Source organism: Miniopterus schreibersii, assembly GCF_964146895.1.
Source record: "Miniopterus schreibersii genome assembly, chromosome: 22".
Taxonomy (NCBI): Eukaryota; Metazoa; Chordata; class Mammalia; order Chiroptera; family Miniopteridae; genus Miniopterus; species Miniopterus schreibersii.
The window spans coordinates 15,798,295-15,824,406 of record NC_138124.1 but is presented as its reverse complement, the minus strand read 5'-3'; the positions used below and the strand labels follow the sequence as shown (position 1 = coordinate 15,824,406).

Genomic DNA, 26,112 nt, shown 5'->3' with positions numbered 1-26,112 from the left:
ACTGGGACTCAACGATGAGCTACAGCACACGTGTACGATGCCAGGGAGGTGTGACCCTGACGGCAGACAGAGGCGCGGCTGCCCAGTGTCGAGGACGCTGCACACCACGCCCCCGCACAGAACAAGCCGCCCTGCCCCGGGTTACGCACAGGTGGTAGTAAGTCACCACTGCCTTGTGCCAGAATTAATGAAAAACCACCCAGGAAACATGTTCTCTAATGGCCCCTTTCAAGCCCTTGTACGGGCCGATTAGATTGACAGTGCACAGAGATAATGCAGCAGGAACAAGTTTTCCAGGGTCAGCCCTGGGGCCCTTCTAATTTATTAGAGAGAGAATCCACCACCAGGAGTTACTTGTTCTTGCTCAGAGTTCGCTGCTTCTCTGCGTGCTCCACAATCTTTTCTTCCACGCAGAGGCCCTTCCGTTTTCGTACCGCGTTCATGTACTTCCGGGCCTGGTTCTCAGAATCAGCCTTTTCCCCGAAGTGCAGGTACTCCTCCTCGGTGGTCGGCACCCAGAAGGGATCACTGGGAATGATCTTGTAAAAGAAGGTGACAGAACGTGCTGGATCAGGCAAATAAACCTTCATTTCAAATGCCAATTCATAGCCCTTGCCAAAGAATAAAAGTTAGAGGAATGGCAATAAACACGAAGAAAACAGGAGGCACGGACTAACGGAAGGAGACCCAACAGAACTTGTAACGTGTACGAGTCTTTCCCTCTACAGCCATTACAAACCACTGGGGACGAGAGAAAACTATTAATTTTGAATAATATAAAAGCTCTGCCTTTCCGCAGAGCACGTTTGGGTTGTGGTGTCTTTATTAAGTTTGCCTTTGTCCCCAGCAAGGACCAACACATTAAGCCCATTCTTGATACTCTGAGCTTTACTCCAAAATTCAGTGGAGCACCTAGTGAGCGCGGCCGGGCGGACCTCACATTCTGCCTGGAGCAGAGGCAGACAGGCAGCCTCCGGGCCCCTTTCCCTGGGCTACGCCCATCTACTACTCTGCAGGGGAGGAAGCTCCGTCCAGGGGAAGGCAGGGTGGCAACAGTCCCTCTCTGAGGCTGCTCTTGATGAATGCACACTGAATGAACTGCTGCATGCCTGTCCTGATTACAGAAAGCTCTGCTCACTATTAGAATAACCGTTTTCTCCCCTTCTTCCTGAGTACCTGACACCTGTACAATCAGACAGAGACCGTAAGCCTCGCCTCTCAGAAAACTCTGACAAGGCATCAGAGCAATGGGCGGTACTTCTGATCAGTGGGTGGTACTGCTAGTCCAGGTGGTCCCACACCCTGCTGAGTGGACCTGGAGGTGCTGAGGGGCTGGCAGAGCCTGGGGCAGGGGCAAAGGCGCTGTGGGTGGGGATTCTGTGGCTGGAGACAAGAGGTTGGTATGAAATTCCCGAGATAGGTAGGTGTTGCTCTAGTGGCCAATGGGACTGGACCAGACAAGTCACTTTGTGGTCAAGGCCCAAGAGGCTCTGGAGGGCGCAGTGTGGAGCCGAGGACCTCTTTCCTTTTTTTCCCCACCACGCAGTCACAGAAACCTCTCCCCGAGAGGGGGAGGGGAAGAAAGGAACCCAACATTTATCCGGGCAGTCATCCACAAAGACTGTCTATACTCCAAGAGACTAGTTTTAAGCTGGTTACTGGCGCCCTCCCCTAACCAGCTGCACGATAAACCCACCTAGAATATAAAGAAGCTACACTTTCTTAGTCCGTTTGAGTGGCAGTGAGGAATAAATTTTTAGTCCTGTTAAAAAAGTGACCAAAAAAAAAGGTGACACATTTTATAAAGAGAAATAAATGAGGTGCTGGTTGAGAGACACCAGACTCAAACTGTCCAATTTAAGACCAGAGTCCCGGTTTCAGAATTATAAGACCCAGGAGTTTCAAAAAGAATCCAATTTTGTCTGGGCCTCCGGCACATAATTCTGACGTGTGCTCAGTTTGTTTCCCAAGACTTTAGGGCACTTTCCACACTCAGTTCCACCTGCCCGGGGGCTCCTCTGAAACTGGCTGGAGACAGTCCCTTCCCTGGCCCTCTGCCTGCCCCCCAGATGCTCTGTTTTCAGCTCACGAATCCTGCGTCTGTGCAGACATCTTGAAGCCCTTTGCCTCAACGTGCCAAATGAACTCTCAGGACAGAGTAACCCCTGACCCCATCAAGCTCGTTTGGAATTTCCTTAGTGACACACCGACAAGTGACCAGGAAGGCTGTCCAGGTCGTGCTGTACAGAGGGGCCCCTCAAGGCTGCAGAGCAGAGCTGGCCCACAGTATGGAGGAAAAGAGGCTTTTCTTCTAACGGACTCACCCAGAATTCATCTGCCTACAATGAGAATGCCACAGCCTGGATGTGATGCCAGTTTCTAATTCACAGGAAGGAAGGCACCCAAATGCTACCTAGCTGTTGGACTGGGGATTTAAAAAAAAAAAAAGCCTAGAAGGAAAAAGCTTTGAGGACTCGGTTTCATTTATCTGCCAAATTTTCACCATGATTACAGCCAGCAGGTGGGAAACACTATGTCGAAAACAAACTTCATCACTACTGTGATCATTTCCCCCTCACCCTGCGTGAACTTCAGCCCACCCCTCGGAGTGACCCCAGTATTCAGCAGCTAATCTCGAGGGTATGCTGACATAGGTGCAGAACAGCACTGGCTGGTAGGATTTTCTTTCTGTGCTTATTAGCTCCTTTTCTTCCCTTTCCACAGAAGAGTAAAACATAGAAAGAGAAATTATGAGATTGCTGACTTCAAAGGTTTCCTCATGGAAAATGCCTGTAATTTTATTTTCTGTATTTTTTTGAAGCACTCTCTCTCAAAAGCTCTTGATTGTAAATTACATGGTGTGGTAGAGTACAAATGAAAAAAAGTGCCTTGGAGTGAGAAGCCAGATCTCAACAACTGTGTTATTTCTAAACCTAAATATGGGGGAAAACTGAGACAGCCAAAAAATATCAGATCAATGACATTTAATTATAATGTAGTTTCCAAGACTTTCAGAGATGTGGCACTTTTGGGAACAGGACCACGACAGGTGGCAAGGGGATGACAGAAGGATGGCACAAAACGGGAGCAGGCTCTTCTTAACTACGTTTTTCTCTGAAGTTATTTATTAAGAGACTAATTTTTAACAACAAGCTGTAACTAAGTCAAAAACTATTTTTTTTAAAAACTATTACATAAGATTAATTTTCACTTTTATTTACTTTTTTTCTTTTTGAGAGAGAAAGGGGACTGAAAAACCATTATGGTTTTCACATGAACAAAAACTGCCTATTTGGTAAAAACTTGCTGTTTTTAAACTAGTTGTTCCTAAATATACGTTCTCTCCCTTTTCTTTGGTAACAGGTATTTCTGGTGGACATACCAGGGCACCTAGGCGTGGGGGTGTGAGGATGGGAGGGGAGGCACACTTTTCCTATAAAGAGCCAGGCAGTAACTATTGCAGAATGCAGGCATATATACATAGGGTCTTTGCCACAACTACTCAACTCTGCTTGAATACAGCCACAGAAAATATGGAAATGAATGGATATGACTATATTCCAGTAAATCTCATTAACCAAAACAGGTAATGGGGCAGTCTGCTGACTTTTGATACAGTTAAAGGCTACACTTTCCAGCCTCCTTGTCAGGTGGGGCCTTGTGAGATGTGGCGCAAGACTGGCTCTGGGCAATGGGGTGAGAAGTGGCTGGTGCCACATCCAGTGCGTGTCCTCTCCCCATCCCTGTTCTCACTGGCTGGAAGGCAGATGGGATGACTGGGGCGGGCGGGGGGCACAGCCACTTTAGACCATCGGTGGAAGCCAAGCACTGAGAAAGGCAGCAAAACAGGAAGAGCCTGGGCTCTGCTCCCCACACTCGAAGAGAATCTTCTGCCTTACCTGAGCCACTGTATTTTATAAAATCACTTTCAAGGACAAGACCGTAAAATGACGTCGTATTGTAACAAACAATAAAATACATGAATTCAAATATCTAATTCTCCCAATAAGGATGCCATTACCATTCCTGCTATTTCTTACTGGTTTGTGTTCTCACGTACAAGGTGAGTGCCAAGAACCAAAACCAAAGAGCTGGAAGTTTGAATGACCGGAAAATTACTACCCATAAGCTTGGGGGTTAACAAATAACTTAAATACTCTGGAGCTACTGTGTTCCCCATAATGAAACACAGCAACGACAGCCATTCAGATATAAGCCAATAAAAGCATCAAAAATACCATTAAGTTTCTAGACAAAGATTCAAAATGCAAGAAAAATTTTAAAGTCAGTCACTGTTAAAATGAACTTGTTTCTGCGTGCGCCCTGCCCGGTTCCTCCGCCGGCCTTCCCTCACGCGGCGCCTGCACTCACCCTCCTCCTCGGCTCTTCGCGTCCACCTTTCCTTCAGAGGGTCCGATCAACAAGGCAGGACGCACTGCCGTGTCCCTTGCTCCTCCCAAGTGAGAAACAACGTGTTCACCACACTCTCCCCAGCAATGGGGAACTGTGATGTTTTCATTTCTGATTACAGACAAGGTTCCCCTCTAAATGCCAGAAGTACTTTTCCTCAGAAAAAAGTTTTACTTTCAAAATGTCTATGACTCTCTTAAAAACCGGCAATGTATCTTGAGAGGGGAAAGGAGTAAATGTCTGTTTTAAGTTTTACATCAGGTGAAAAGGAGGAACAAGTGCGTGTATTATGAGCCACCTGCAACCGCAGGCTCCCTCGGTCTGGATGGATCAAGACCATCTGCTTTCCCCGGTCGCTCGGATGAGCAGAGCCATCGGAAGGCCGAACGGCAGGGGGAGTTGCGTTTGCCGCTCTTGGCGTCCCTGTAGGAAGCACACCCATAGATGAGAAGGAAGGAATGGGGGGATCTGGGTTTTTACCTCCCAGTGGCTGAATACCAGCTGCGGGCTGGCCAGGCCACTCGTCCGCTTCCTGATTTCATCGGCAAAGCCAAAGCTTTCGGCAACAGGCAGCACAGCCTTGATGATGAACATGTCCGTGCCTTCTTTCATTTCTTCTTGCAGCACTCGACCTTCTCTCTTTGACAAGACAGCATAGACCCGACCTGCAACACCATAAATCTTTTAAATTCACTGAGCCATACACAGTCGGGCTTACTCATATACCCTGTAACACTCTGTACGTGTAGAGTAACTCTGTTCCCAAAAATTTTGGTTTACAAAAACATGGACATTTTTAAAGTGTTTATTTAAAAAGTAAAGCATGACAATTATAGAGAAATTAGAAACAAAAGCTAACAAAAAGTGAAATCACCCCGAAGGGCATCACCCAACAACAACCCTTCTCCATGCAGCACAGGGTGGGCCAGATGCCAGGAGCCTCCCCGCCCCCCTGGGCCAGGCCAGCAGGCTCGGGCCACTGACTGTGGCTGAGACTAAACGTCACCCGTCTCATAACTTTGAGCCATTTGTTTTAGATCCCACTAACGCTAAGCCCTAAAACAGGGATGGTCTGGGTCACCAGATGCAGGAAAAGTCATAATAAACCTTCCAACACACCTCACTCTCGTGACAGGTGTGCCCAAGGGTTGGATGCACTTGGAGACCTGCCACTGCTGACACAGAGATCAATGTGGCCACATTAGCGAGGACTTCTGACCATGTGGCCTCTGGCTGCAAGTACTCCAATGCCCCTTCAGTGGGCACCTGCCCCATCCCACCTCGGTCATTTGCTTGCTCACTCAAGGGAGGACCACGGTGTGCCACACAGTTAGCGAGGCGCCAGGGAAGAGACAGCCACCAGGAAAACAAGTAGCAACACTAAAGCTAACCGACTGAGGCAGTTTTGATCAGGGCTCCCCTTTCAGGACTTCGCCATGAACATCTCAGCCTGTCCTCAAGGACCGCAGAAGGCCACCACGGCAGCTCCTGAGACTGCGAGACCAGAGGCAGAGAGAACAAACTGTGCTGTAAGCCAAGGTGAGCCACCCGCTGGCCACAGGACAGGCGCGGCTTTTCCACTCTACGCTCAGTGTCTTCTGCCTGCAATACTCTCACCCCAACTCTATAGTCAAATACTTTTCATCACTTTAAGCCCATTCAAAACAGCTTGCTCCACAGCCTCCTGTGATATCCAAACAGAACAATCTCGTCATCATTTGGGCTTCCCTGGCCCAAGTATGTCCCTTTATGGCGTCACAGAGTCTTATGCATGTATCTTCCTCCACTACAGGCAGTGAGATAGGTCTGCAGAGTCTACAATTTTTAGAGCTGGAAGTGTGGCAATTAAAGTTATGGTCTTTCCCCCCCACCCCTGAGGATTTAGGAAACAGCTGTTCACAGCAATGTTTTCTCTAATAGTAAACACGCAGGAAACAATGTGAAGTTCCAATTTGGGGGTGACAGGAAGTAAACTGCAGCACATCAGACTGACAGGATATTAGGCAGAGACTGAAATGAACATTTTGAACACTAAGTAGCCAAACAGAAGCATGCTTATAAAATAGGTAATAAGTGTAAAAAGCAAAACACTGAACTGCTTCTACCATAGGACATACTTATGCAAAATGTATTATTATGGACAAAAATTGTAAAAGAAAATGGAAAACGGTAAATTCCTGAGGAGGAAGGTTCTTCTTTCACCTGTGGTTTTGCTACTGTGGGCAGCACAGCAGAGGAGTGGGCGGGCACTTCTTATTCTTACAAACCAGGTCGCACTAACCTCTTCCTTTTGCCAGAGCAGCCGCTGCTAAATCGAGCAAACGTGGCCGACAGGATGCAGATGGGCTTCGAACAAATATGAGATAACGTGTGCTGAGGACATAATGGGGAATGTGGGCCGGTTGCTACTGTACAGACCAATTTGGCTAAGTGTACATAGAGGGGGTCAGCGAGTGGCCCCCAGCCTGGGATGATGTCTTTACTAAGTGTCAGTGCTCTGCTCGCAGCTTTGTGTCCTTCCTATGATAAACAGTAACTTAAGAGATTCAGAAGGCATGAAGGCAAAGCCAAGGAGGATGCGAAGTTGGCAGGGAAATAAACACTCTGATAGGTAAGAACTCAAATTTAACAAGACACTAGCTAGTATGGGTAAGGCCGAGGTTTTAGAGTTGGGTTCAACCAACTGAGTGTCTTATGCCAACTGTTGGAGAATTAAAGCAGCCGACAGCAAGGTCTGAGGTCTTCTCGGGGGATCTCTGGATATCCAGGCAGGAAGTAAAAGGCCTTAGAAACACAGAGGTCTCCTCACTCCTTTTTCCAGCCGCAGGAGGCAATTTAGGAAGAAAAAGGAAAACACAAGAAGTGAAGAGCTGACTATTCTTACAGATCTTGGATGCTAGAGGCTGGTTATCACTACTAGGGAATTCCTCAAGAGCAATGAGCTTAGGAGGAGACTCTCTAGTTTTCGCAAGAGGGCTTCACACCAATTCAGGGGGGAAAAAAGCACGAAGAATCTGAATACAGCTCTTTCGAAGGCAGGGGGTGTTGTAGCTGGCTGGTCTCTGAGAAAAATAAGGAGGCTGACCAGAGACATGGTACAGACTGTTCACTAACCAATCCACAGACAGAGCTGCCACTTCACAGGGGTCAGTGAGGCCTTGCAGTGGGATCTGTACCTGGATAAGGCAAGCATTTTGTTTCTAAGAGAGAAGAGGGCAAATAACCCTGAGGGTAAGATACGCATCTCTCCCTGGAAAGTGCTAGAACTGAGCCTGGTTGCCAAGTGGAGTGTCAGGATGAGATAAAAGGATAGGATGACAACTGATACTTCAAGGGACCGACCTAGGGCTGCCTGGTCACACACAGGGTCCTGGGGATGATTTCTTAATAGAAATGAGAGAACAGAGCGGGCTGACTCAACAGAGGTGACTCAACAGCCTGCTGGGAATTTCAGTCTGGTAAATGCCAACAGCTGATCCAAGCTTCATGTGCTGTGCCGCAAACTGTCTTTTCAAAAAGCACAGGACATGCCACTCCAAATGGGTAATGTAGGATGGGTGGCAATTTGGGGAGGAAACACGAATGCCCATTATCATGGGAGTTCAAGGGAGTGAAAGGCCTCTCGTGGCCCCACATGGACCCCAGACTTTAAGAAGGGCCATTTCAAATGGAAAAGAAAAAGAAACAAACAGAACAGTCTTTAGAGTAATGAACTCTAAGATGAAGTTCCTTCTGGGGTACCAAGAGGCTGAAATACTGATCCCAAATGACCCTAAGGAGAGAAAAGGGAGGAGAGATGCTTTCCCACCCAAAATGACAGCAGCTCCAAAATGTATCTGTTGGGTCATGGAAAGTACTCTGCGGTTGCAGGCCCCGAATCTGTGTTCTCATTAACCTTCCCAACCTCCAGTGTGTTACCATCTTTCTTTACAGGCCAAGCAAAGTAGCCTCAGAGAAACACTGTCAAAAGTCAAAATAGCTACGAAGTGCCAGGGCTGCATGTCTCCTGAGGTCCTAAGGATCTCACCGAGGGAGAACAGTCAGGAGAATCTGGTGCAATGGTCAGCACTGAATAAAGCCCTATACCACCTTCTCTTCAGAGGGACCCGGAATTCAGACACCCCTTAGTGCAGGAACGACAAGACTGTTGCCCCCTCAGATCACTCTGAGAATGACTCTGGTTCCCAGGCTGATGGGGTTATTCCTGTAAGAAAAAATGCTGCACAGGTTTGGATGGTAACATACATGGGCAGCTTAGAGCTCATTTACCACAATGTTCATTACAGAAAATAGTCTATTTGTTGCAAAAGATCTTTAGTAATCAAGTTCCCCCCTCTGAAGATTTTAATATTTAAGTCCTCTGGCTTTCAAAGACCTTAGTGCCTTAGTAAATTAGGTGATCATGGAGCTTCTGTAAACAATAATATTAAGGGAGATTACTTTTCTGATCTAGGAGACTTCCCCTGACCTTCCTTCCTTACCAAGAACATCGCTGGTGGCCATGATGTCGCACGTGTACATAGCTGCCATCAGACGCTGAGGTTTCACCTGCAGTGCGTAGCGACACGCTTCTTTCATGGTGGCGATCAGCTGCCCTGACAGGGGTCCGTAGCAGTCGGGGAGGGAAGACTCTCCTTTCTGGGAAGCCCTCTTCTCGAAGGGCTCGCAGTGGCCGTCTTGCAGCTCTTCCTTCTCATCGCCCGGAGGATAGCTTACCCCCGCCCCCCGTCCCTCTTGTACCAGATCTTGATTCTGTTTTTCACTAACCCCTTGTTCCTCACATTTACTTTGGTCCCATTTTTCCAGAACAAAACAGACACCCATGAGAGGCTCCTCACACATGGGGCCAGAGAGAGTTGCTAGCTGGAAGCCACTCACGATGCTGTTCCCCACATCTCGGTATCTACTGGCTTCTTTGCAAGCTTTGCCGGCGGGGCCTGTCCACACGGAGTTCTGAAAATCTTCACTTCTATTCACTAATATGTTGGGCCCACATTTTCTTGGGCCAAATGACCAGATTTGGTCAACAGTGTTCCTCCATTTCCTCCCTGTGAGGTGTTGCTCTAGTTTTCCTTTGAATTCCCACATTTTCTCTTGGGTCTTCTGGTCAATCACCCGAGTGTTCCTGCCCTCATTCAAAGACGATGTCAACTGCTCCATAGAGCGGATCAAATCGCTGTTTTCTTCCAGAATTCGAGTGACATCCTCTGGAAGGGGCAGGGCCCGAACACTAAGCGTAGCCAGTTTATTGGGAGTTGTCATGGTGACTAGCCCGTCGGAGTCCACCTGGATCCCCTCCGGGATTTTGCTTTGGTCTTCTTTCGTTTGGTGTATGATGGCAACTTTCTGCTGTCTGCCTATCTCTTCATTGACCATGTCCACCTTGGGCGGCTTTGTGATTGTTTCTCTGAATGGAATAATGGGCTCAGACACGCTGATCTGAATCTTTGCAAACCTACAGATAAATTCAAGAGAAATATAACAGAAAGTTATAACCAAAATAGCATCAAAACTCCCACGTAAAAATATTACACAATGGAGATTCTGCAAAAAACAGAAACAGTAAAATAAAAATTATTTTACTACAAAAGATAAATCTCTTTGATTTCCGATTGAAAAGACTAATGGGACCATACCTTCAGGGGGTTCTTTGCATGTAGCAGAATTTCACTGCTTTGTTTATTCTCAAAATAAACTATCTATTTAGATAAGAATGTTGTGAATGGAAAATAAATGCTTTAATGAGATTTGACATATGAATTCTTTAAAAATAATATTTACCAATTTAAATGTCTGGAGAGAAAAAGCTCATTGATTCTAACTCTAAATAGATAAAGAATCACAGAAGTTCAGGACATCTAGTCAAGTCCTGCCTATGCACTTGGCTTTGATGATGAGGCTCATAGCAGGGCGAGCATGATCCAGGCGTCTGTCTAGAGAAGTTTCTGTAGTTACTGTACTGGTATCTACACTGTTGTTACTGAGCACTTGAAATATGGTTCGTACAACTGGGGAAATGTTTCTATTTTTATTTAATTTTAATTAAATTTAAATAGCCACGTTTATGTACGGAGCATTTGAAATGTGGCTAGTGTGATTAAAAAACTCAATTTTTTATTTAACTTCCAACTTGTTTAATTTTAAATAGCCACATGTGGCTAGTGGCTACTGTACTGGACAGCACAGGTCTGGCACCTTAGTCTGGCACCAAGTTCAGAAATCCCCCCTTTCACGTGCTATCAAATTTAGTTTCATGCTGTATTTTCTTCCAAATGAATCATACGTTCACAGAGGGTGGACTCTGGACACTGGCGTGGGGTGATCCTGATGACTATAAAACCACGCAGTATTCCCTTTTCTCTTATTTTCCATCTACCTCATTCCCAGGTAATAAATACTAAAGCTCTGGTCTGATGCATATGTGCTATTGGCAATGTGGGTGGATATATGTATAAGTGTACGTACATGTATTAAGAGTGTGTACACATATACATTATATGAAATTTTGGAATCTTGACATAATACTTTTCCCTGGGAAACATTATTTGGTAAGGGAAATACTACTAAAAGTTTTTGAAATGCTTTCACCTGACTCTAGATTTATTTCTGCTGCCTGCATTTTTTGGGTATGGGGTAGGTATGTGGTTTATCAGATTTTATACCTTTTGATAAATTTGAAAACTCAATAAATAATTTTCTAAAAATTATGTTACCAAAATTGACTTTAGAATACAGAACCTAAATAGAGGAGAAAACCAGATAAAATAAGTAACTTCTCCATAGTCAAAAAGCTAGTAAGTGGAGAAGCTAGGATTCAAACCTGGGTTTGACCTCAGAGCCCATGCTCTTACCTGTTATGATATACTGAAAATCAAACTGAACAGCCTATTAAAACAATAATTGTTTAGCTTTTATCAGAGATTTAAAAGTTGATTTGTATTAGATCTGTTAAAATAACATATCAGAAATGTCAAATAATCTATGCAACCATCTTTAAAAATGCTAAACTGGCATTCAATAAAATTTAGTACTATCGTGATTTTAAAAAAGAAAAGCACTTAGAAATCTTAGGAATAGGAAATATTATTTAGAAACATGCTCACATAGTCAGAACTAAGACAATCAACTACACAGCCACTGAAACTAAGAGTGAGGACACCCACGCAGTCCTCTTTCCCTTATAAGGTCAAAAGGGCTGTGAATCATCGGCCCTTCAAATTCTGAGGTTCCCAAGGAATCTCCTACAGTCATCACTTACAGAATGAATTAAAACCACTTCCTGCCGTAGGTGGAAGTGTGTATGTGCATGGTTATCCTACCTGTAAAGTGCTTCAGGGCCAAAGGTTCTCTAAATCCTGGCAACACAGAGCCTGTTGTTATTTCGAAAGAAATGCAGTAGCTCAGACACCGGCAATTTCCTGTGGCTTCCTGCCACTGTCCCCTCCCACAGTTGGTCTAGCTGACTGCTCAGGTAAATGAACCAAGGAGACTCCTCCCTACCTGGGCTCCAGGTTACTCTCTGAGCTCTGATGAGAACACTATGCTTGAACTGAGCTTATTTTTCCTTTGGACCAGCCCCAGAGCAAAGGAAACTGTTTTCTTGAATGCCAGTGGGGAGGTGCCATCACTTTCAGGTACTAGAATTTTCAGGAAAAGCAGCTAACAAACACTTCAGAATTCATTAAGTATCTTATTAGAGCAGTATATATTTTTTGAAAAGCAGATGTGTCAGCACTTTTATTGCCCTCCTTCAGTCTGGATTATTTTTAGGTGTTTAGCTATGGATAGTTTCTAAAAAAAGTTTACATAGAGTGGTTTTCATAATGAATTACTTATTAAGATATTACAATGCCATGTTAAGAGCATATTTCTAGAAAACTAATTTCTCTTGCTATGTAAGTACAGTTTTTTCCTCCTGAGATTAAAAAGTGCCCATGATGAAAACCACAAGATAAAAATGGAAAGTCTAAACAAAGAAACAAAGAAATGATTTAATTGAAATCCCTTTTAGGCTTGGAGAGTATTACTTGAAATATAATTCTAAGTATTGGCCTAGTAAATGTAGGGTTATTTAACATGGATTTTAATTTGGTAGCAGAGAGTGTGAAGAGAAAGTAATTTAGTTCAAAGACGCCCCCAAAATAATAAAATGTTTTAATAGTTTTTTTTAAAAAAACCCTCTGACAACTAAGTTATTATTTTAAAATACATTACTCATTAAGATTTACCCAATTAGAATTACTCTCTAACCAACATTAGAACCTTCAGAAATGTCAAGAAAATGGTAATGGACGAGAAGAGATGGAAGATCTACCTCCTGATTTTGTACTAACTACGTCTATAAAAATATTTAGAGGAGGAACAGCCACAACACCATTTTAAACTGAGAGACAGAAATGAGGACATGTCCAGTCTGGCAGGACTTTCTCCCAAACCCCTACTCCAGTGGGCATGAGCAGTGGCAGGTGCCGTAGCCACCCTCCACCCCACCCGTGTATTTTCCTAATTGCTACAATATACATACTTTGTTTCTAGGATAAAGATGGAAAATGTTATTTACACAAAGTGATCTGGGATGCCTATTTTGTGACAGTCTCGTGATAGAGAAATATCGAGACTTCCTGAGGTTCGCACTGAAGAAACCACATCAATAAGGAAAGAAGTCGGTCCTAATCACAGCCTGAGTTTACAAAGAAGCTTTTGTTTGCTGTCCTGATACTTAAAGGAAAACACATACATGGAGATGTTCTGACTCACGCTAAAGATGCAGGATTATTCACGTACGGAAGTAAATGCTGTCAGTTATTAAAAATTCAATACATGATCCCGTAACAAGTAACAGTTTATGTTTCAGGGCATTTCGCCTTGTCTCCCAAACAAACCACAATCTAAGTTTAAATGGTTTAGGAAACACTAAAGCATCCATTGATTTTGGAGCTCTTTTCTCCGTCTCTGCCATGAGCTAACCTTTCTTTTAAGTCATCCAAGCAACGCTGAAGGTGGATTTCCCCCGCTGTGACTAAAACGTGCTCTCCCGTTTCCTGAATTAAAATCTGGACGCAGGGATCAGCTTGGTTTAACAGCTTCATTCCTTTGACGAGCTGAGGCATCTCACCTAGATTAACAAATGAAGTACTGATTACACACAGTGTAAGGACTAATACAACCTAAAGACAACATCCTTGCCACTGCTGGGGAAAGAACAACGAAATAAACTTAAAATAACGGTTTATTTCCCTTCCAAATAATGCCGTGATGAGAAGAAAACTACCTTCTGGTAATTATTTGTACAGATAGCTAACATGAGACACCTACACACTCATCATCGAGACTCCCAAAGCTGATCCATACACGCCTTCAAGTACTCAGCACATATCAACTACCTACCATCATTGTACCTGTGAATCCACCTAAAACTTATTACAACTGTATGTATTATATGCCTACAAATGTAACAGAACCATTCCCTAAACAGTATCTATAAAATTAACAAACAAGCAACAGAAGCACTTGATATAATAATCAAGTCAAGGATGCACCGGAGCCTCCTATTTAAAATAGTTACTTGTGGAACTGTTGACGGAAGTCTGGGACTCGGAACGCAGCTGCCCTGGCTTGGCTCTCGGCTGCCTGGCCACTGGACCCGGGGAGCTGGACACTCCCTGTTCTAGTCTGTTGTGCTCCTGGCACCCGAGGGCTCTTCCCCACAGCTCCTGGGGATGGAGGTGTGGATGGGGATTCTGATCTACATTTTGTGTGGAGCTGCTTTTTTACCACTTTGCATAGACTCAGCTGCTACTGTTCAAGCCAGAGGAAGTCCCTTGTACTGCTTCAACAGAGACTGTGGCTTTGGGGCATTTTTATGCAGCCTTGTCTCATTTCTACGTTTGAATGAATTCAGCAATTCCTCAATGCTCACTTTCAACATGCTAAGTAAAACACAGGTGAGCTTTCGGCAATCAGCGGTTTTCAATATATGGCACAGGGCTAACTATCCATATGTATTCCTTGTCTATTTTTTAAATAAAGCTTTTCTAATGATAACTAACACTTTACACTAACACTGTGTCAGACACGTTACATATACGGTCTCTACCCACAAGGCAGAGTGATTGCTGTTCCCACTTTACAGGTGAGGAGACAGGACAGAGAAGCTAAGAAATTTGTGTCAAGGTCACATAGTCATTGGCTTTGAAGCCTGCAGGCAGCTGGCCTTAGCCCACACTCTGTGAGGGGTGTCAGCACCCTCACAGGTGAGGCAGTCCTGAGCCACACATGGGATACATGGAGTCCTGAGAGAAGACGGAGCAGGACTGCACTGCATGTGGGGTTGACAGAGGCACCCTCGTTTGTTCGTTTTTGGCACACTGTAGTTTTCCTTCATCTAGTTAAGGGGATTTACAGGTATTACCTAGAGTTAACTAACTTAACCTTTACAGAATTTGAACCGTGGCTTCAAAGGACTCCTGCAGAAAGACCACAGATAACACGAATAGCAAGCACAAGGGAAAAATCAGTAAAAACAGTGGCTGTCGCCAGTGAGAATCTAACAATTCTTTAAACAAACAAAAAAAACATAAACACTTCCATCTGTCTCTTCCTGGTAAGGGTGACGGTTCAATAGGCAAAGAAGAAACTTTTCCACAAAAGATGTGGAGTATGGAGACAACACTGAAAATATCTGTACCGGGAGCGACAGTGCTGTCTGATTTGGCAAGCGGATCTGTCTGATTTCCCAAGTGGATACAGAAACGACCCCATCTCTGCCATCACAGAGAAAACAGTCTCCCCGGGGAACAAAGGTGCCTAAGCAGGCCACATGCCTAAGAGAGAGGTGAGGATCCCTTTGAAGAGTTGGTGTTGGTATGGCCTCCTGACCAGGAAGATTACTGCTGCTCTGTGCCTGCATGAAAGTCATGGAACACCGCTGAAGCAAACTGTGAGTAACCAAGTCTTAAATGCATGCATTGTAAAAGTGTCATGAATATCACATGCTTTTAAATACAAGGTCATCTTACTTGGGTGTTTGGGCTCAATAGCAACCCTCACAATCGGGGTGGCTTCGAAGTTGAGTGGTATGAACGGCGGGCAGGAGGGCAGGCTACACAGCGTTGCGGATTTCAGCACGAAGTCTTGAAGGCCCCCTATTCCTGCAGGGAGGAAAAATCCATGGGGGTCAATAAAAGATGATAAATTCTAAATTTACACTAGAAAAATAAGAGCATCAATGCAGAGACCTGCATTGAGGTTTCGGACCTCTGGATACTATTAAATCGCTGTTAACAATACAGAAATTCTGCTAGTGTTTGTTTTCCAAACGCACGGATCCTGTTACATCCAATTGTGCTAACATACACCTACCCTGACCACAGAAACGATCACACCCAGATACATATGTCTGAAAATACTCATTATATCTAATTATAACTTTTAGTTTTTAAAATACACTGATTTGATGAAGATGAGTTTCTCATGAAATGATCCCTTTTGCAAATGTACCTGCATACAGATAAAGGTAACTGAGACTTAAAACTTGGTGTTGCTACAGAGTACCCGACCCTATGCCACCCTCCTCGCTGCCCATTTCAGAAGTCAGCCAGCCCCCCCCGCCTCCTCCCCACTTCAAGGTCCTGGCTGATGGCTGCAGAAGACTCTAGAAGGTGTATCTGTCTTTGAGGAGATGGGAGCAGAGAGAATGCCCCACGAAGAAAGTGGATGGGGTACACTGAACATGCTGCTTCTAGTTTACGAACCACCCTTTGGATTTTGAAGGCATTTGTCAGATCCTTTTACTCCTTCTACGTCTCACACTAAACATCATTGGCTCCTTTAACTGTTCAGTTCATGACACAATCTGCAGACTGTCCCTTTCTAGACATCCATGTGCAGGACACTCTCTTCAGACTAAAGTTTTCAAGGTTCTAAATTCAGTTCCCATGCCTCCAATGTATGGATCTGGTCACCGTCCAAGTTCATTACACATCTACTGGGCCAGCACACAGGTCTAAACGTGGCCGCGGCTTCCTGTTAACTCCCCACTGGCACCACGATGCGACAGATGAGGATCTGCCCAAGTTCCCATCAAGTCTACTAGAGACAGCATCTCCCAGGAGTCAGGGGTTAGGAAAACCCCAGAGTAAATACTCTCTTCAAACTCCATCCATCCTGCTTCTGACCTCTGACCAGCATGCATTTCCTTCCTGCACATACAGCACATGGTTTTAATGAAAAGATAAAGCTGGTGTCTCTTCCGTATCACCAGGGACGCGGGCTGCAGATGGTCAGTATATTCTGAACACTGTCTTTCTGAACTTCTGGTTTACCTTCTGCTCTTCAAGTTACCAAATTGATTCTTATGTTTACATGCCCACATCGGCAATCACGACTTCCCTCTGAAGGCTGTGGTGTGGACGAACACGGGTGAGCTAGAGGTGGAGCTGCCCAGTCCTGGCTGCTACTTGGGAGTTGGAAAGAAGGAACAATGAGGAAACAAGGGAAAAAAAATCCCAATTTCTGACTTGAAACACTAAGCAGGTGATGGCTTGTTCAGAGCATTTCTACTCTCCTTTTGGGTTTACAATGCTTCCTATCATTTGTGTTTGTACTTTATGTAATAACATTTTCATTCCTACCGTATTTTTTCCTCCAGACTACTGTTTCCCTTTTTATCTTGTGGGTATTTCTCCGCTCTGGTACCTTTTTAAGCCTTTTCTACTCAGTGTCTACGCTTAAAAAGTCATCCTTTCAAAAAACTGATAAATGTTCACCCAACTTTGTTACTTTTCCAGTGCTTTAGTTTTAAGGGCAGAGGCACAAACACCTTGTAAAGTTTCCTCAATGAACAAGTGAACACGAGTACAGTTGTGTCCTCGGAGTTTAAAGTCCGGAGCGGGACAAGGGCAGTTGAGCGGGCGGTTACAATATGATGTGAGAAATATTATAACGGCAGAAGGGTGAGGTCGGCCTATGTGAAGAGGGAGGTGAAAGGTTGCAGACTTCCTAGAGAGGCTGACGTGGGGGAGCACGGAGCTGCCCAGGCAGATGCTGAGGGAGGAGAGTGCTGAGGTGGGGAGACGGCACTGCTGGAAGCCCAAGTGAGAAGCCAGAGCCACCGTCCACAGCTGCTGTGTGAAGCGTACGCAGGGTTGGAAGGATATTTCCATCCCACTGCTCTGCAATCCTGCAACAGCCATCACTTCTTCCCTGCAGTCAACCTGCACTTTTGTTAATGTTCCATTTGGAGTCCCAGGAACTTACATTTAATTACAGCTCTAACCTTAATGCCAGCTACCTAACTCTCCCAAGTTTTAGTTTCCATCTATGTGACATGCAAGTGACACATGTGGCACTTTCATAGGGTTACTGTAGGACAAAGCCCCAGGCCCAGAGCAAGCATTCAATTAATGCAGGTGGTGGCCATGGTGGAGATAGTGGTCATCACAGTAGTTGCTGTTTTACTACTAGATGTGTTAATCAACTTAGTTTTTTGGTGTATAATATGAATTGCATATTAACTTTGTATATACTATTAACTAATGAACTGTAAAGAAGATTGTAATAACTTCTCTGAGGCACAAATTCATATTCCTAATCGGATCCAGTTATGAATGCTGTATCCTAGGCCAGTGACTCAAAGTTGTTTCCTATAGTAACACATGGTTTTAAGTGTGCTCCTTCAAGATGTGCATTCCAATTCAAATGATTTATATAAGTGAAAAACTTACAAAGTTTTAGAACCTAAGAAGCACAAAATGCCTAGTAGAGTTTGAAACAATGCTAAAAATTTGTTTTAAGATTTAAAAAAAGAAAAGAGATATGGCTTTACACCACCAGCAAATTATAACCGGATTTCTTATACCTTTAAACTCGAAATATTTCCAATCAAAAACAGGATGCAGAGTCACTTCTGGATGAAATGAAACTTCACCACAAGTACACAAAAGATCCTGACTGAAATGATCAAAGAAAAAAAACCTAAGAAAAACCTGAATGAATAGTGAAAGGGGAGAAAGGCACTTTAAACTATGAGCTATTTCTGTTAGCTGTGCATCAGATTAAAGAAAAATAGCAAGGGTCAGTTCATAGCTCCCCTCTTGAAAAAGTAACACAACTTCGAAAAACAAATGCACAGACAGTGTAGTAATGGTATGTGCCTGGTAACAGACCCATGGAAATGAATGAGGGACCCAGAAACATAAAAGGGGGAACACGGAAACAACAAAAGGCAACAGTGGTAGGAAGTGGTATTCAGTAAACAGCACAGAAACAATTAGCTTATAAAATGGGGAAAAAAATATAATTTCATCTCTACCATACCCCATCTAGAAAAATAAATTTCACATGCATCAAAGACCTAAATGCAAAACATAAAAACTGAAAAGCACACACCATGAGATGATACCGTAAGACTAAAGACTGATAAATCTTACTACGTTCTAAAAACTATGTGAGAAAAATACCATAAACAAAGTTAAAAGTTACAAAATAGATATTTTCGATGTTTACAAGAGACAAAGAATTAGTAAGTGTTAGATGTAAAGAACTAGTACAGATCAATGAAAAAGACAGGCAATCCAAGAGGAATTTAGGCAAAGAATATAAACAGTTCCAAGAAGAGACACGAAAAGAAAAGGAAGCCCTATGCAAACCATGTGTTGACAAGTATGTGCTGGCAGGGTAGGTCTCATGCCCTGGAGATGGGAACAAGAACTGTCACAGCCACGTGGAAGAACTAGTCTTCGAAGTCCAGAAAGTATGCCCAGACTGCGCGGCTCACCAGTTGAGAGTTCTGTCTCTCTCAAAGCAAAACTGAGAACAGGCACAACAGTGGACAGGAGTATACCATACACAGCGGGACAACTCTCCTGCTACAAATCTAGGCGCCCTGGGAGCTGGTGGGGGCATTTCTGGTTGGGGCCCTCTACTGTCATCTCGTGGGTAAGGCCAAGGACCAGTGTCCTGCAATGTGTGGACATACCCTACACAAAGGGTTTTCCCAAGATGCACGGCTTTTGAACATTCAGCTGGAAAAATCTGTTTATAATTATCTGACCTTAAATCCAACTCCATTTTAATAACAAAGTCTTTTTTTGCACAGTTTAATATGCACTGAATTTTTGGGAATGTTCTGGAAATGAGCCATTCACCATGTTACCAAGAGCCACTCGTGGCATCTGAGTCACGAGTACCATACGCCTGCATCAAGCTGCATCTGTAGCTGCCACATCGCAGTGGCTGCACGTACCTGACTGGACCCTGCCACCCAGTATAGTCAAACTGGAACATTTACCCACGGCAGTGGACTTGCTTTTATTGTAAATTATTTCCCTTTTATTTATTCTTGGTATCACAGTTAAGGTATTGTATTGATGTTTTTGAAATCAGGTTGGCAGGTAGATTATCTTTCAGTCATTTTTAGATGGATGTTCACAATATTATAGACTATTTCTGTAATGATAAAAAAAATTTTTTTTAAACCAGAAAGTAAAAAACAGCCTTTTTGTGGCTTCTGCGCCTTGAATGCTTGCATTGTTTGAATTACCACTCAACAACAAACCCTGGGGTTATGCTGTAAACCCACTACATTTGCATTAATCAATTTAGGTCCTAAAAACTGAAACTGTGCCTCACCTCCGAACTGCCAGACTTGGGTTTCCCTGGTGCCTGGTGTCCGCAGAGGGAGTCTTGGATTCCTACCCGATAGGGAGCTGGAATGTTTCTTAAGGTTAATCAAGGTCCTGAGAGTAAGCAGTCTGATACTCTCAGAGTAGAGGCCCTGTTCAGTCCTAGTTCACAGAAAGACCCTAATCTCCAGATCCACTCACGGGCCACCCTGGCATTAGACTGCCCCTCGTCACCTGGCGCCACCCCTGTGTCCCTTACCATGTGTAACGCACACTTCTCCAACGGTTAGCATTTTCCTCAAAGTCACTTCAGGAATTACAGAATTTAGAGGGTGCTACAGAACCTTACAGCCTAATGTATCATGATTTGAGAAGAATTCCTGTGCTTTTTAGGTTTATGTCACCAAATTCCACTGATGAGCTATGTTTACAGATCTGTGCTGAGCACCACAGAGGAGACAGACATGAAAACCACCAAGACCCCACATTCTATTTTCTGGAATTTTGCTATTTTATTAAGTGCTGCTAAAACATTTTTAAAACTCAGTCACATTATTGCTGATAATATATTCCAATCCCTGAGCCTCAGAGGCTGAGATTTTGAGACTATGGCCATGTGTCTGCATACTGATGTGGCAGTTACTACGGCACAGATACGGCTTAGTTGATATTAGAACCTACTGAAGAAGCGGAACTCTTAAGGGGAAAAGTACTAATATTAGAATGTTAACTAAATTTTAAGCAAACACAGGTCATTTTAATTCAAGCCAATACTTTTCCCAGTGCATGCCTTACTTCCCTGTGAGAAGCAGCAACTTTCAAAACAGTTCCCTTAACGAGGACTACTTCATAGATTAATGAAATAAGCATAAGAACTACAGGTTGAGCTTTTATGTTAACATCACTTTAAATATTAGTAAGGTTTTATATTATAGTAGTGATGGGTCTTAATTTTATAATATTCTACAAGCACAGTTGGTAAGTACTGGTGTTGTAAAGCGATCAAACCCCTTTATAAAGGACAAAGGAATCTGTACTAGACGGTTGGATTAATGGAGAGACTAACTAAAGACGAGGCCCCCAAATGGTTAATCCATTATCGTTTGCTACCCTCTTGTAAAACGACAGATCAGTAAATTTCTACAACATGGCAGTTTTTATTAATAACAATATCCTAAATGCCTATCATAGAGGACTGGTTAGCTAAATTAAATACCATACATCACTAATAAATTAAAATTTGAAGACTACTTAGGCACATACAAGGCAGAATATAAAATTCTATGTAGACAGAATTATATAAATGAAAAATAAGAGAAATACAACTAAAAAACAAAACTGTAATAATGTTAGTGTTGAGGTTATAAATGATCACTTAATAGTAACAAGTTATTAGACACAGCTACAAGAATCTCTTGAGTCAGCAGAATCAAAAGAATGTAAGCCACGTGCGATGACACACAGCAAAGGTGACACGGCAGTGACAGTGACTCTAACTAAGTCAATGGCACATCCACACTGAAGAAACAATCCGACGTCCACCCCACACCGTTTACAAAAAGTAAATTCAGATGGATTACAGGTCTAAATCTTGTAAGTAAAATAAAAAAGGTTACAGAAGAATAACAGAGAACTTCTGTTATGACTTTGGAGTAAGCAGATGTCTTCAACAGGACACAAAAAACACTAATCATAAAAAAACTGAAAAATATTAGACTATATTAAATTAAGAACAGCTGTTCATCAAAGGACACCATTAGAGAGCAGAATGGTTAGCTCCGAGAGCGGGAGAAAGTACCTGTAATAAATATACCCAACTTGGGCAGTTCCTGTCCATCTCATTTCAGAATGTGGGCTTAGTTCCTCTGTGTGGTTGGTCCTACTGGGAGGGTACAGCTGGGTCCTGATTTAGAGTCAAGTGTGACTTAAGGTGCAGCAGGAGGAGGTTCCTTCTTGGGGAGAAGATGCATCACAGTCATGAACCCCCACCTCCAGCAGGAAACTGAGCTCCGTGGTTCACAGGTCAACCCGATTGCAGGCTTTAGTCTTTCCCATGTTAGAATAACTTTCTAAAAGTTAATTAATGCTCTTCAATCACTCTCTGAAGTTGCTGTGAATGTGTTAATAGTTACGATTTGAATTTTCCTTATGCCTCTGCTGAGACCTACATGTACCAAGAGTACTGTTTACTATTCAGAATCCTGTGTATCTCGGCTGCAGATCTGCACAGTCATATGGCAGTCCGACCTTTTCAGGTGAACATTTATAACGATGACTTTCCTAACAATATCTAAGGCACAATAATCAGATTAGGAAGAACCATGAACCACTGACTGTAATGACGGCTGTAAGCTCGAGTCACTCTTCTTAGCCACTGTTACAGCCTGCTTCTCATCTCTCCTCACCTCTGAGGCCCTGGAGGGCCACAGCCTCAGAGAAAGGAAACCAAAACCATGGGGATAAAAGCGGGACTGGCTCTGGCCACCTGAAAGGTGAGCCCTTCATTAATAACAGGTACCGAGCGCTATCCTGCTCACAGGCTCGTAAGATAACCTGACGTCGTTCTTCTGGGCAGACGTCCAGTTTTCAGGGAATCCTGTGCTTGGTTTTGTTTTAATGTTGGCTTCAGTAACTCCCTAGGAAACTTAACCAGCTGCCAACTGACCCTATTCACAAACAGAGAACACAAGGGCCTATTGTAAACCCAGTGACAATATTCAAACTGGCTAAAAACTCAGCACCTCAGAGCTAGAGAGTAATTTTGCTGGACCAGCAGAGGACCTTTGTTATAACTACATCTCTTCCAGCCCCTCCCATCAGGTTTCGGGAGGGTGGGTGCACTTATCACCAAACCTGTTCCCCTTGGCTGGTTGCTTAAAAAAAGTCTGTTTCTAACAGTCCTACTGCTCTTGGTTAAATTGGTGTTCTTCTTTTGAAATGCTGTATCCTTCTATATGTCCACTGGTTCTTCTATGTTCACGCCAAAAGAGGGGAGTGGAAGTGCCCATGTCTGTTCTGTGAGTGAGGAGCTGTGCAAGAGAGCACGCAAGTGTCTGTTCAGATCTTCCGTCTTCACAAGGAGGGGAGGGGAGATTTTAGATTTACTATAAAGTTCTCTGCCGTTGTGGTGATGCAATCATCTGTATGGTGTAAGAAAGGGTTGGCAGGTAGAATGAGAGCACAGAGTTCTACTTCTGTCTCAAGTCATATAGTTTTCATGTCCTGAATAAAATAAGCAGTAACACTGACTTAATAGTGTGTGTGTGTGCAAATTATCTGTAGTGTTTGTAGAACATTTTAAAAAGGTATACTAGGTCACGAGCAAAATCTCAATAAAGTCTCCAAAATATATACGGCACAGCTATTACTGTATTTTCTGATTCGCCTTAATCTTTCCCATCCTGGATTGCATCCCCTCTGTGATCAAAAAAAGAGGAATTTTTCTGTGATGAAAATTATTTAAAATTCACTTCTACCACCTTAGGTGTTTAAGGAAAACTGACAGTTTTCTTCCCACCATCTTTTCTGCTTGGCTATATCCATACCTTTCCCTACACACATTACTCATTAGCCACATCTCAGTAAATTACATTTTTTATTAAAAGAAGAACAATAAACAAGCTGAGGTCTCTGGAGCTGTTACTTTCTAAGAAGATTACTTAAAGCAGTCAGGTTTCCTTTTATAGAAAAGAAAGTTTAAAGTTTCATCATTCATTGAAAACACCTGGAAATGATTTGAAAGTTTTCAAAGTCACTATTCTAATAGGTATTACTTCCAACCTAACCATTACTGGCCTTTGAAATATAGAAGCTAAAAGCAGACTGGACAGATCAAATACTACAGATAAAAGCATTTGAAAAGCATACAGTGCTATAAAAACATAAGGTGGTGGTATTAAAAATGGATTTGGACATGAAATCCCAAACTCATTCATTTCAGTGATTCCTTTAAATCTTGGATGAGGGCAGAAAACTGTGAGACTTTAATCCAGACCCAGTTCTACATCTTTCTGGGATCCTTTTAGGCCAGTCTACTTTAATCAAATTACATTCCACCCCTAAAGGATTAGAAACTAACTGAGTGGTTCTGGTCAAGCGCCACAGCTTTTCACTCAAAGCCGTTTGAAACTGTGTGATCAAATTCGAAAGTAACTTTTCAAGAGTTGCCTGTAGTCTTTCTGACAAAGAAGAGTTCTATATTTGTGGCAAAGTTAAAATCTCTGGCTGAAACTAAATAGTTGGTGATAAAATAGTCAGAAGGACAACGGAAAGTACTCACTGGAATTGATAAAAGGGTTAACAATAGTAATACATTTGAAAATGTGCCTGAAGAGAAGCAACAGACTGCAAAGGGCAGAGATTACACACCTACAGGGAACTGTGACGCCGTGCGAGCAAGCGCTCAAGGCTTAGCGCTCTACTGTACCAAACTCATAATATATCCAATACTAACTTGATAAAGCAAATAAAAGAGAAATACTGTGTGCCTGGGTGTGTTGCATACAGAACACCTATGGAAGGACATGTGCTGACTGTTATCAATGGTCATATCAAAGAAGCAGTTGTAGAGATGAGGCTATCAATTTCTGACATTTCTGTATTGTTTGGATTTTTACTGTTAACATCAAACATTACTTTTGAAATCCAAGCGAGTGAAATAAAAATAAAAACATATCAGCAAATCTTGCCAACAAAGAATGGGTATTGTTTTTAAAACACAAAACAATTCAAATTATAATTTTTTTCTAAATGAAAGAAAAAAGAAAACACCCTAGGGCTATGCTATGCTTTGTGACTACTGGATCCTGAAAATGGAACAGTAAACTTAATGACCAAATACACTTGCAGAGAGAAAAAAAATACAAGTTCAACTAAACTTTACTGAGCATCAGTGAAATGCTAAGCAGTTACCTAGTAATGCAGGACTTAGAGAACACGTGCACTCAAGCTATGGGCAGCCTCCCTATTTACACCCCCTTGCATCCCCTTCCAGGTGTGCAGTAAGCTACCCCCACACTCTGAGCACAGCATCCAAGATTACGGTCTTTCTCATTAACCAAGGCTCTATTCACGAGGCAACAGCATTACTCATTTAAGAACAGTTAAGTTGCCCATATTCTGCCTGAATTTGGAGGCGCTTAGCTAGAGTAAAATTTGGCAAAGCCTTTTTAAAGGACGAGTATTTTCTGGTTTGTGAACGGCCTATCAAGGTACAAGGGCATATTTTGCAACTTAAGCTCTAAAATGGGCACTCTCCCTCCTCTGGCTCATACACGAGTAGCTGTTACTGAGTACACCTTGCTTGCGAGTTAAGAAGCCAAACCTATTCTTTAGAAATACACACGACTCAATCCACTGGATGTGCTCACAGAAGTGTCTGTCTTCCTCCCGAGCTCCTCCCACGGGTCTCCAGCTGCTGTCCACTTTTCTCCCCCACCTACCCTGAGGCCCCCCCTTCTAGCTCTAGACTACCTTCGCCAACACTGCTGAGGGCCAGAGCGGCCAAATCAGGCTACTCTGCCTCGCTCTGCCTGGGCACCGGAGAACGCACCTGCCTTTATATTTAGCAAGAGTATAATCTTTGAGAAAGAACTTTAGTGAAAAAAAGAGTTTAATGAAAACTTATTTGGGAGTCCCTACATACCAAAACACAGTAACTGGACTTTCTTCCAAAATTGGGTTTGGTCACTGGAGCCCCAGCTCAGTCCCAGCTCCCTTAACCTGTAGGACCTCACATTATCCTCAGACTAGACACAACTTCAACTTCATTCTGTAAGGCCAAACTGTTTCCTTTGATTTGTTCCATAAACATTTCTTGAGCACTTACTTAGTTCAAAGCATACTACAGACACCGTCAGAGACACAGAGATAGCTCACTTTACTAAAAGAGGGAGTCCATGGAGTCAGTGGGCTCAAATGCTCATCTTCCTCTCCACTAACCGACAGTCTTGTTTTCAGAATCTAAAACTTGATGACGGATATTGAAGAAAACAGAAAACAAAACAGGAAACACATGAAACATTCTATGATGTATGCAAAGCAAATCTACAGACTTGTTACATTTTAAAATAAATTTAAA

At 43.2% G+C, this 26,112-nt stretch overlaps 1 protein-coding gene across 2 annotated transcripts in view; it reads right to left on the bottom strand.

The window, feature by feature from the left end:
* Positions 1 to 271: 271 nt before the first annotated feature.
* EFL1 (elongation factor like GTPase 1) overlaps positions 272 to 26,112 on the bottom strand; it is a 49,329-nt gene continuing 23,488 nt past the window's right edge. For both annotated transcript variants that reach the window (XM_081124796.1, XM_081124797.1), the window contains exons 16-20: positions 15,429 to 15,560; positions 13,378 to 13,525; positions 8,892 to 9,865; positions 4,891 to 5,075; positions 272 to 539 (exon numbers count right to left, since the gene is read on the bottom strand). In XM_081124796.1, coding sequence (XP_080980922.1) covers positions 351 to 539; positions 4,891 to 5,075; positions 8,892 to 9,865; positions 13,378 to 13,525; positions 15,429 to 15,560 — 1,628 coding nt within the window. In that variant the 3' untranslated portion in view covers positions 272 to 350. The remainder of the gene's footprint in view (positions 540 to 4,890; positions 5,076 to 8,891; positions 9,866 to 13,377; positions 13,526 to 15,428; positions 15,561 to 26,112) is intronic.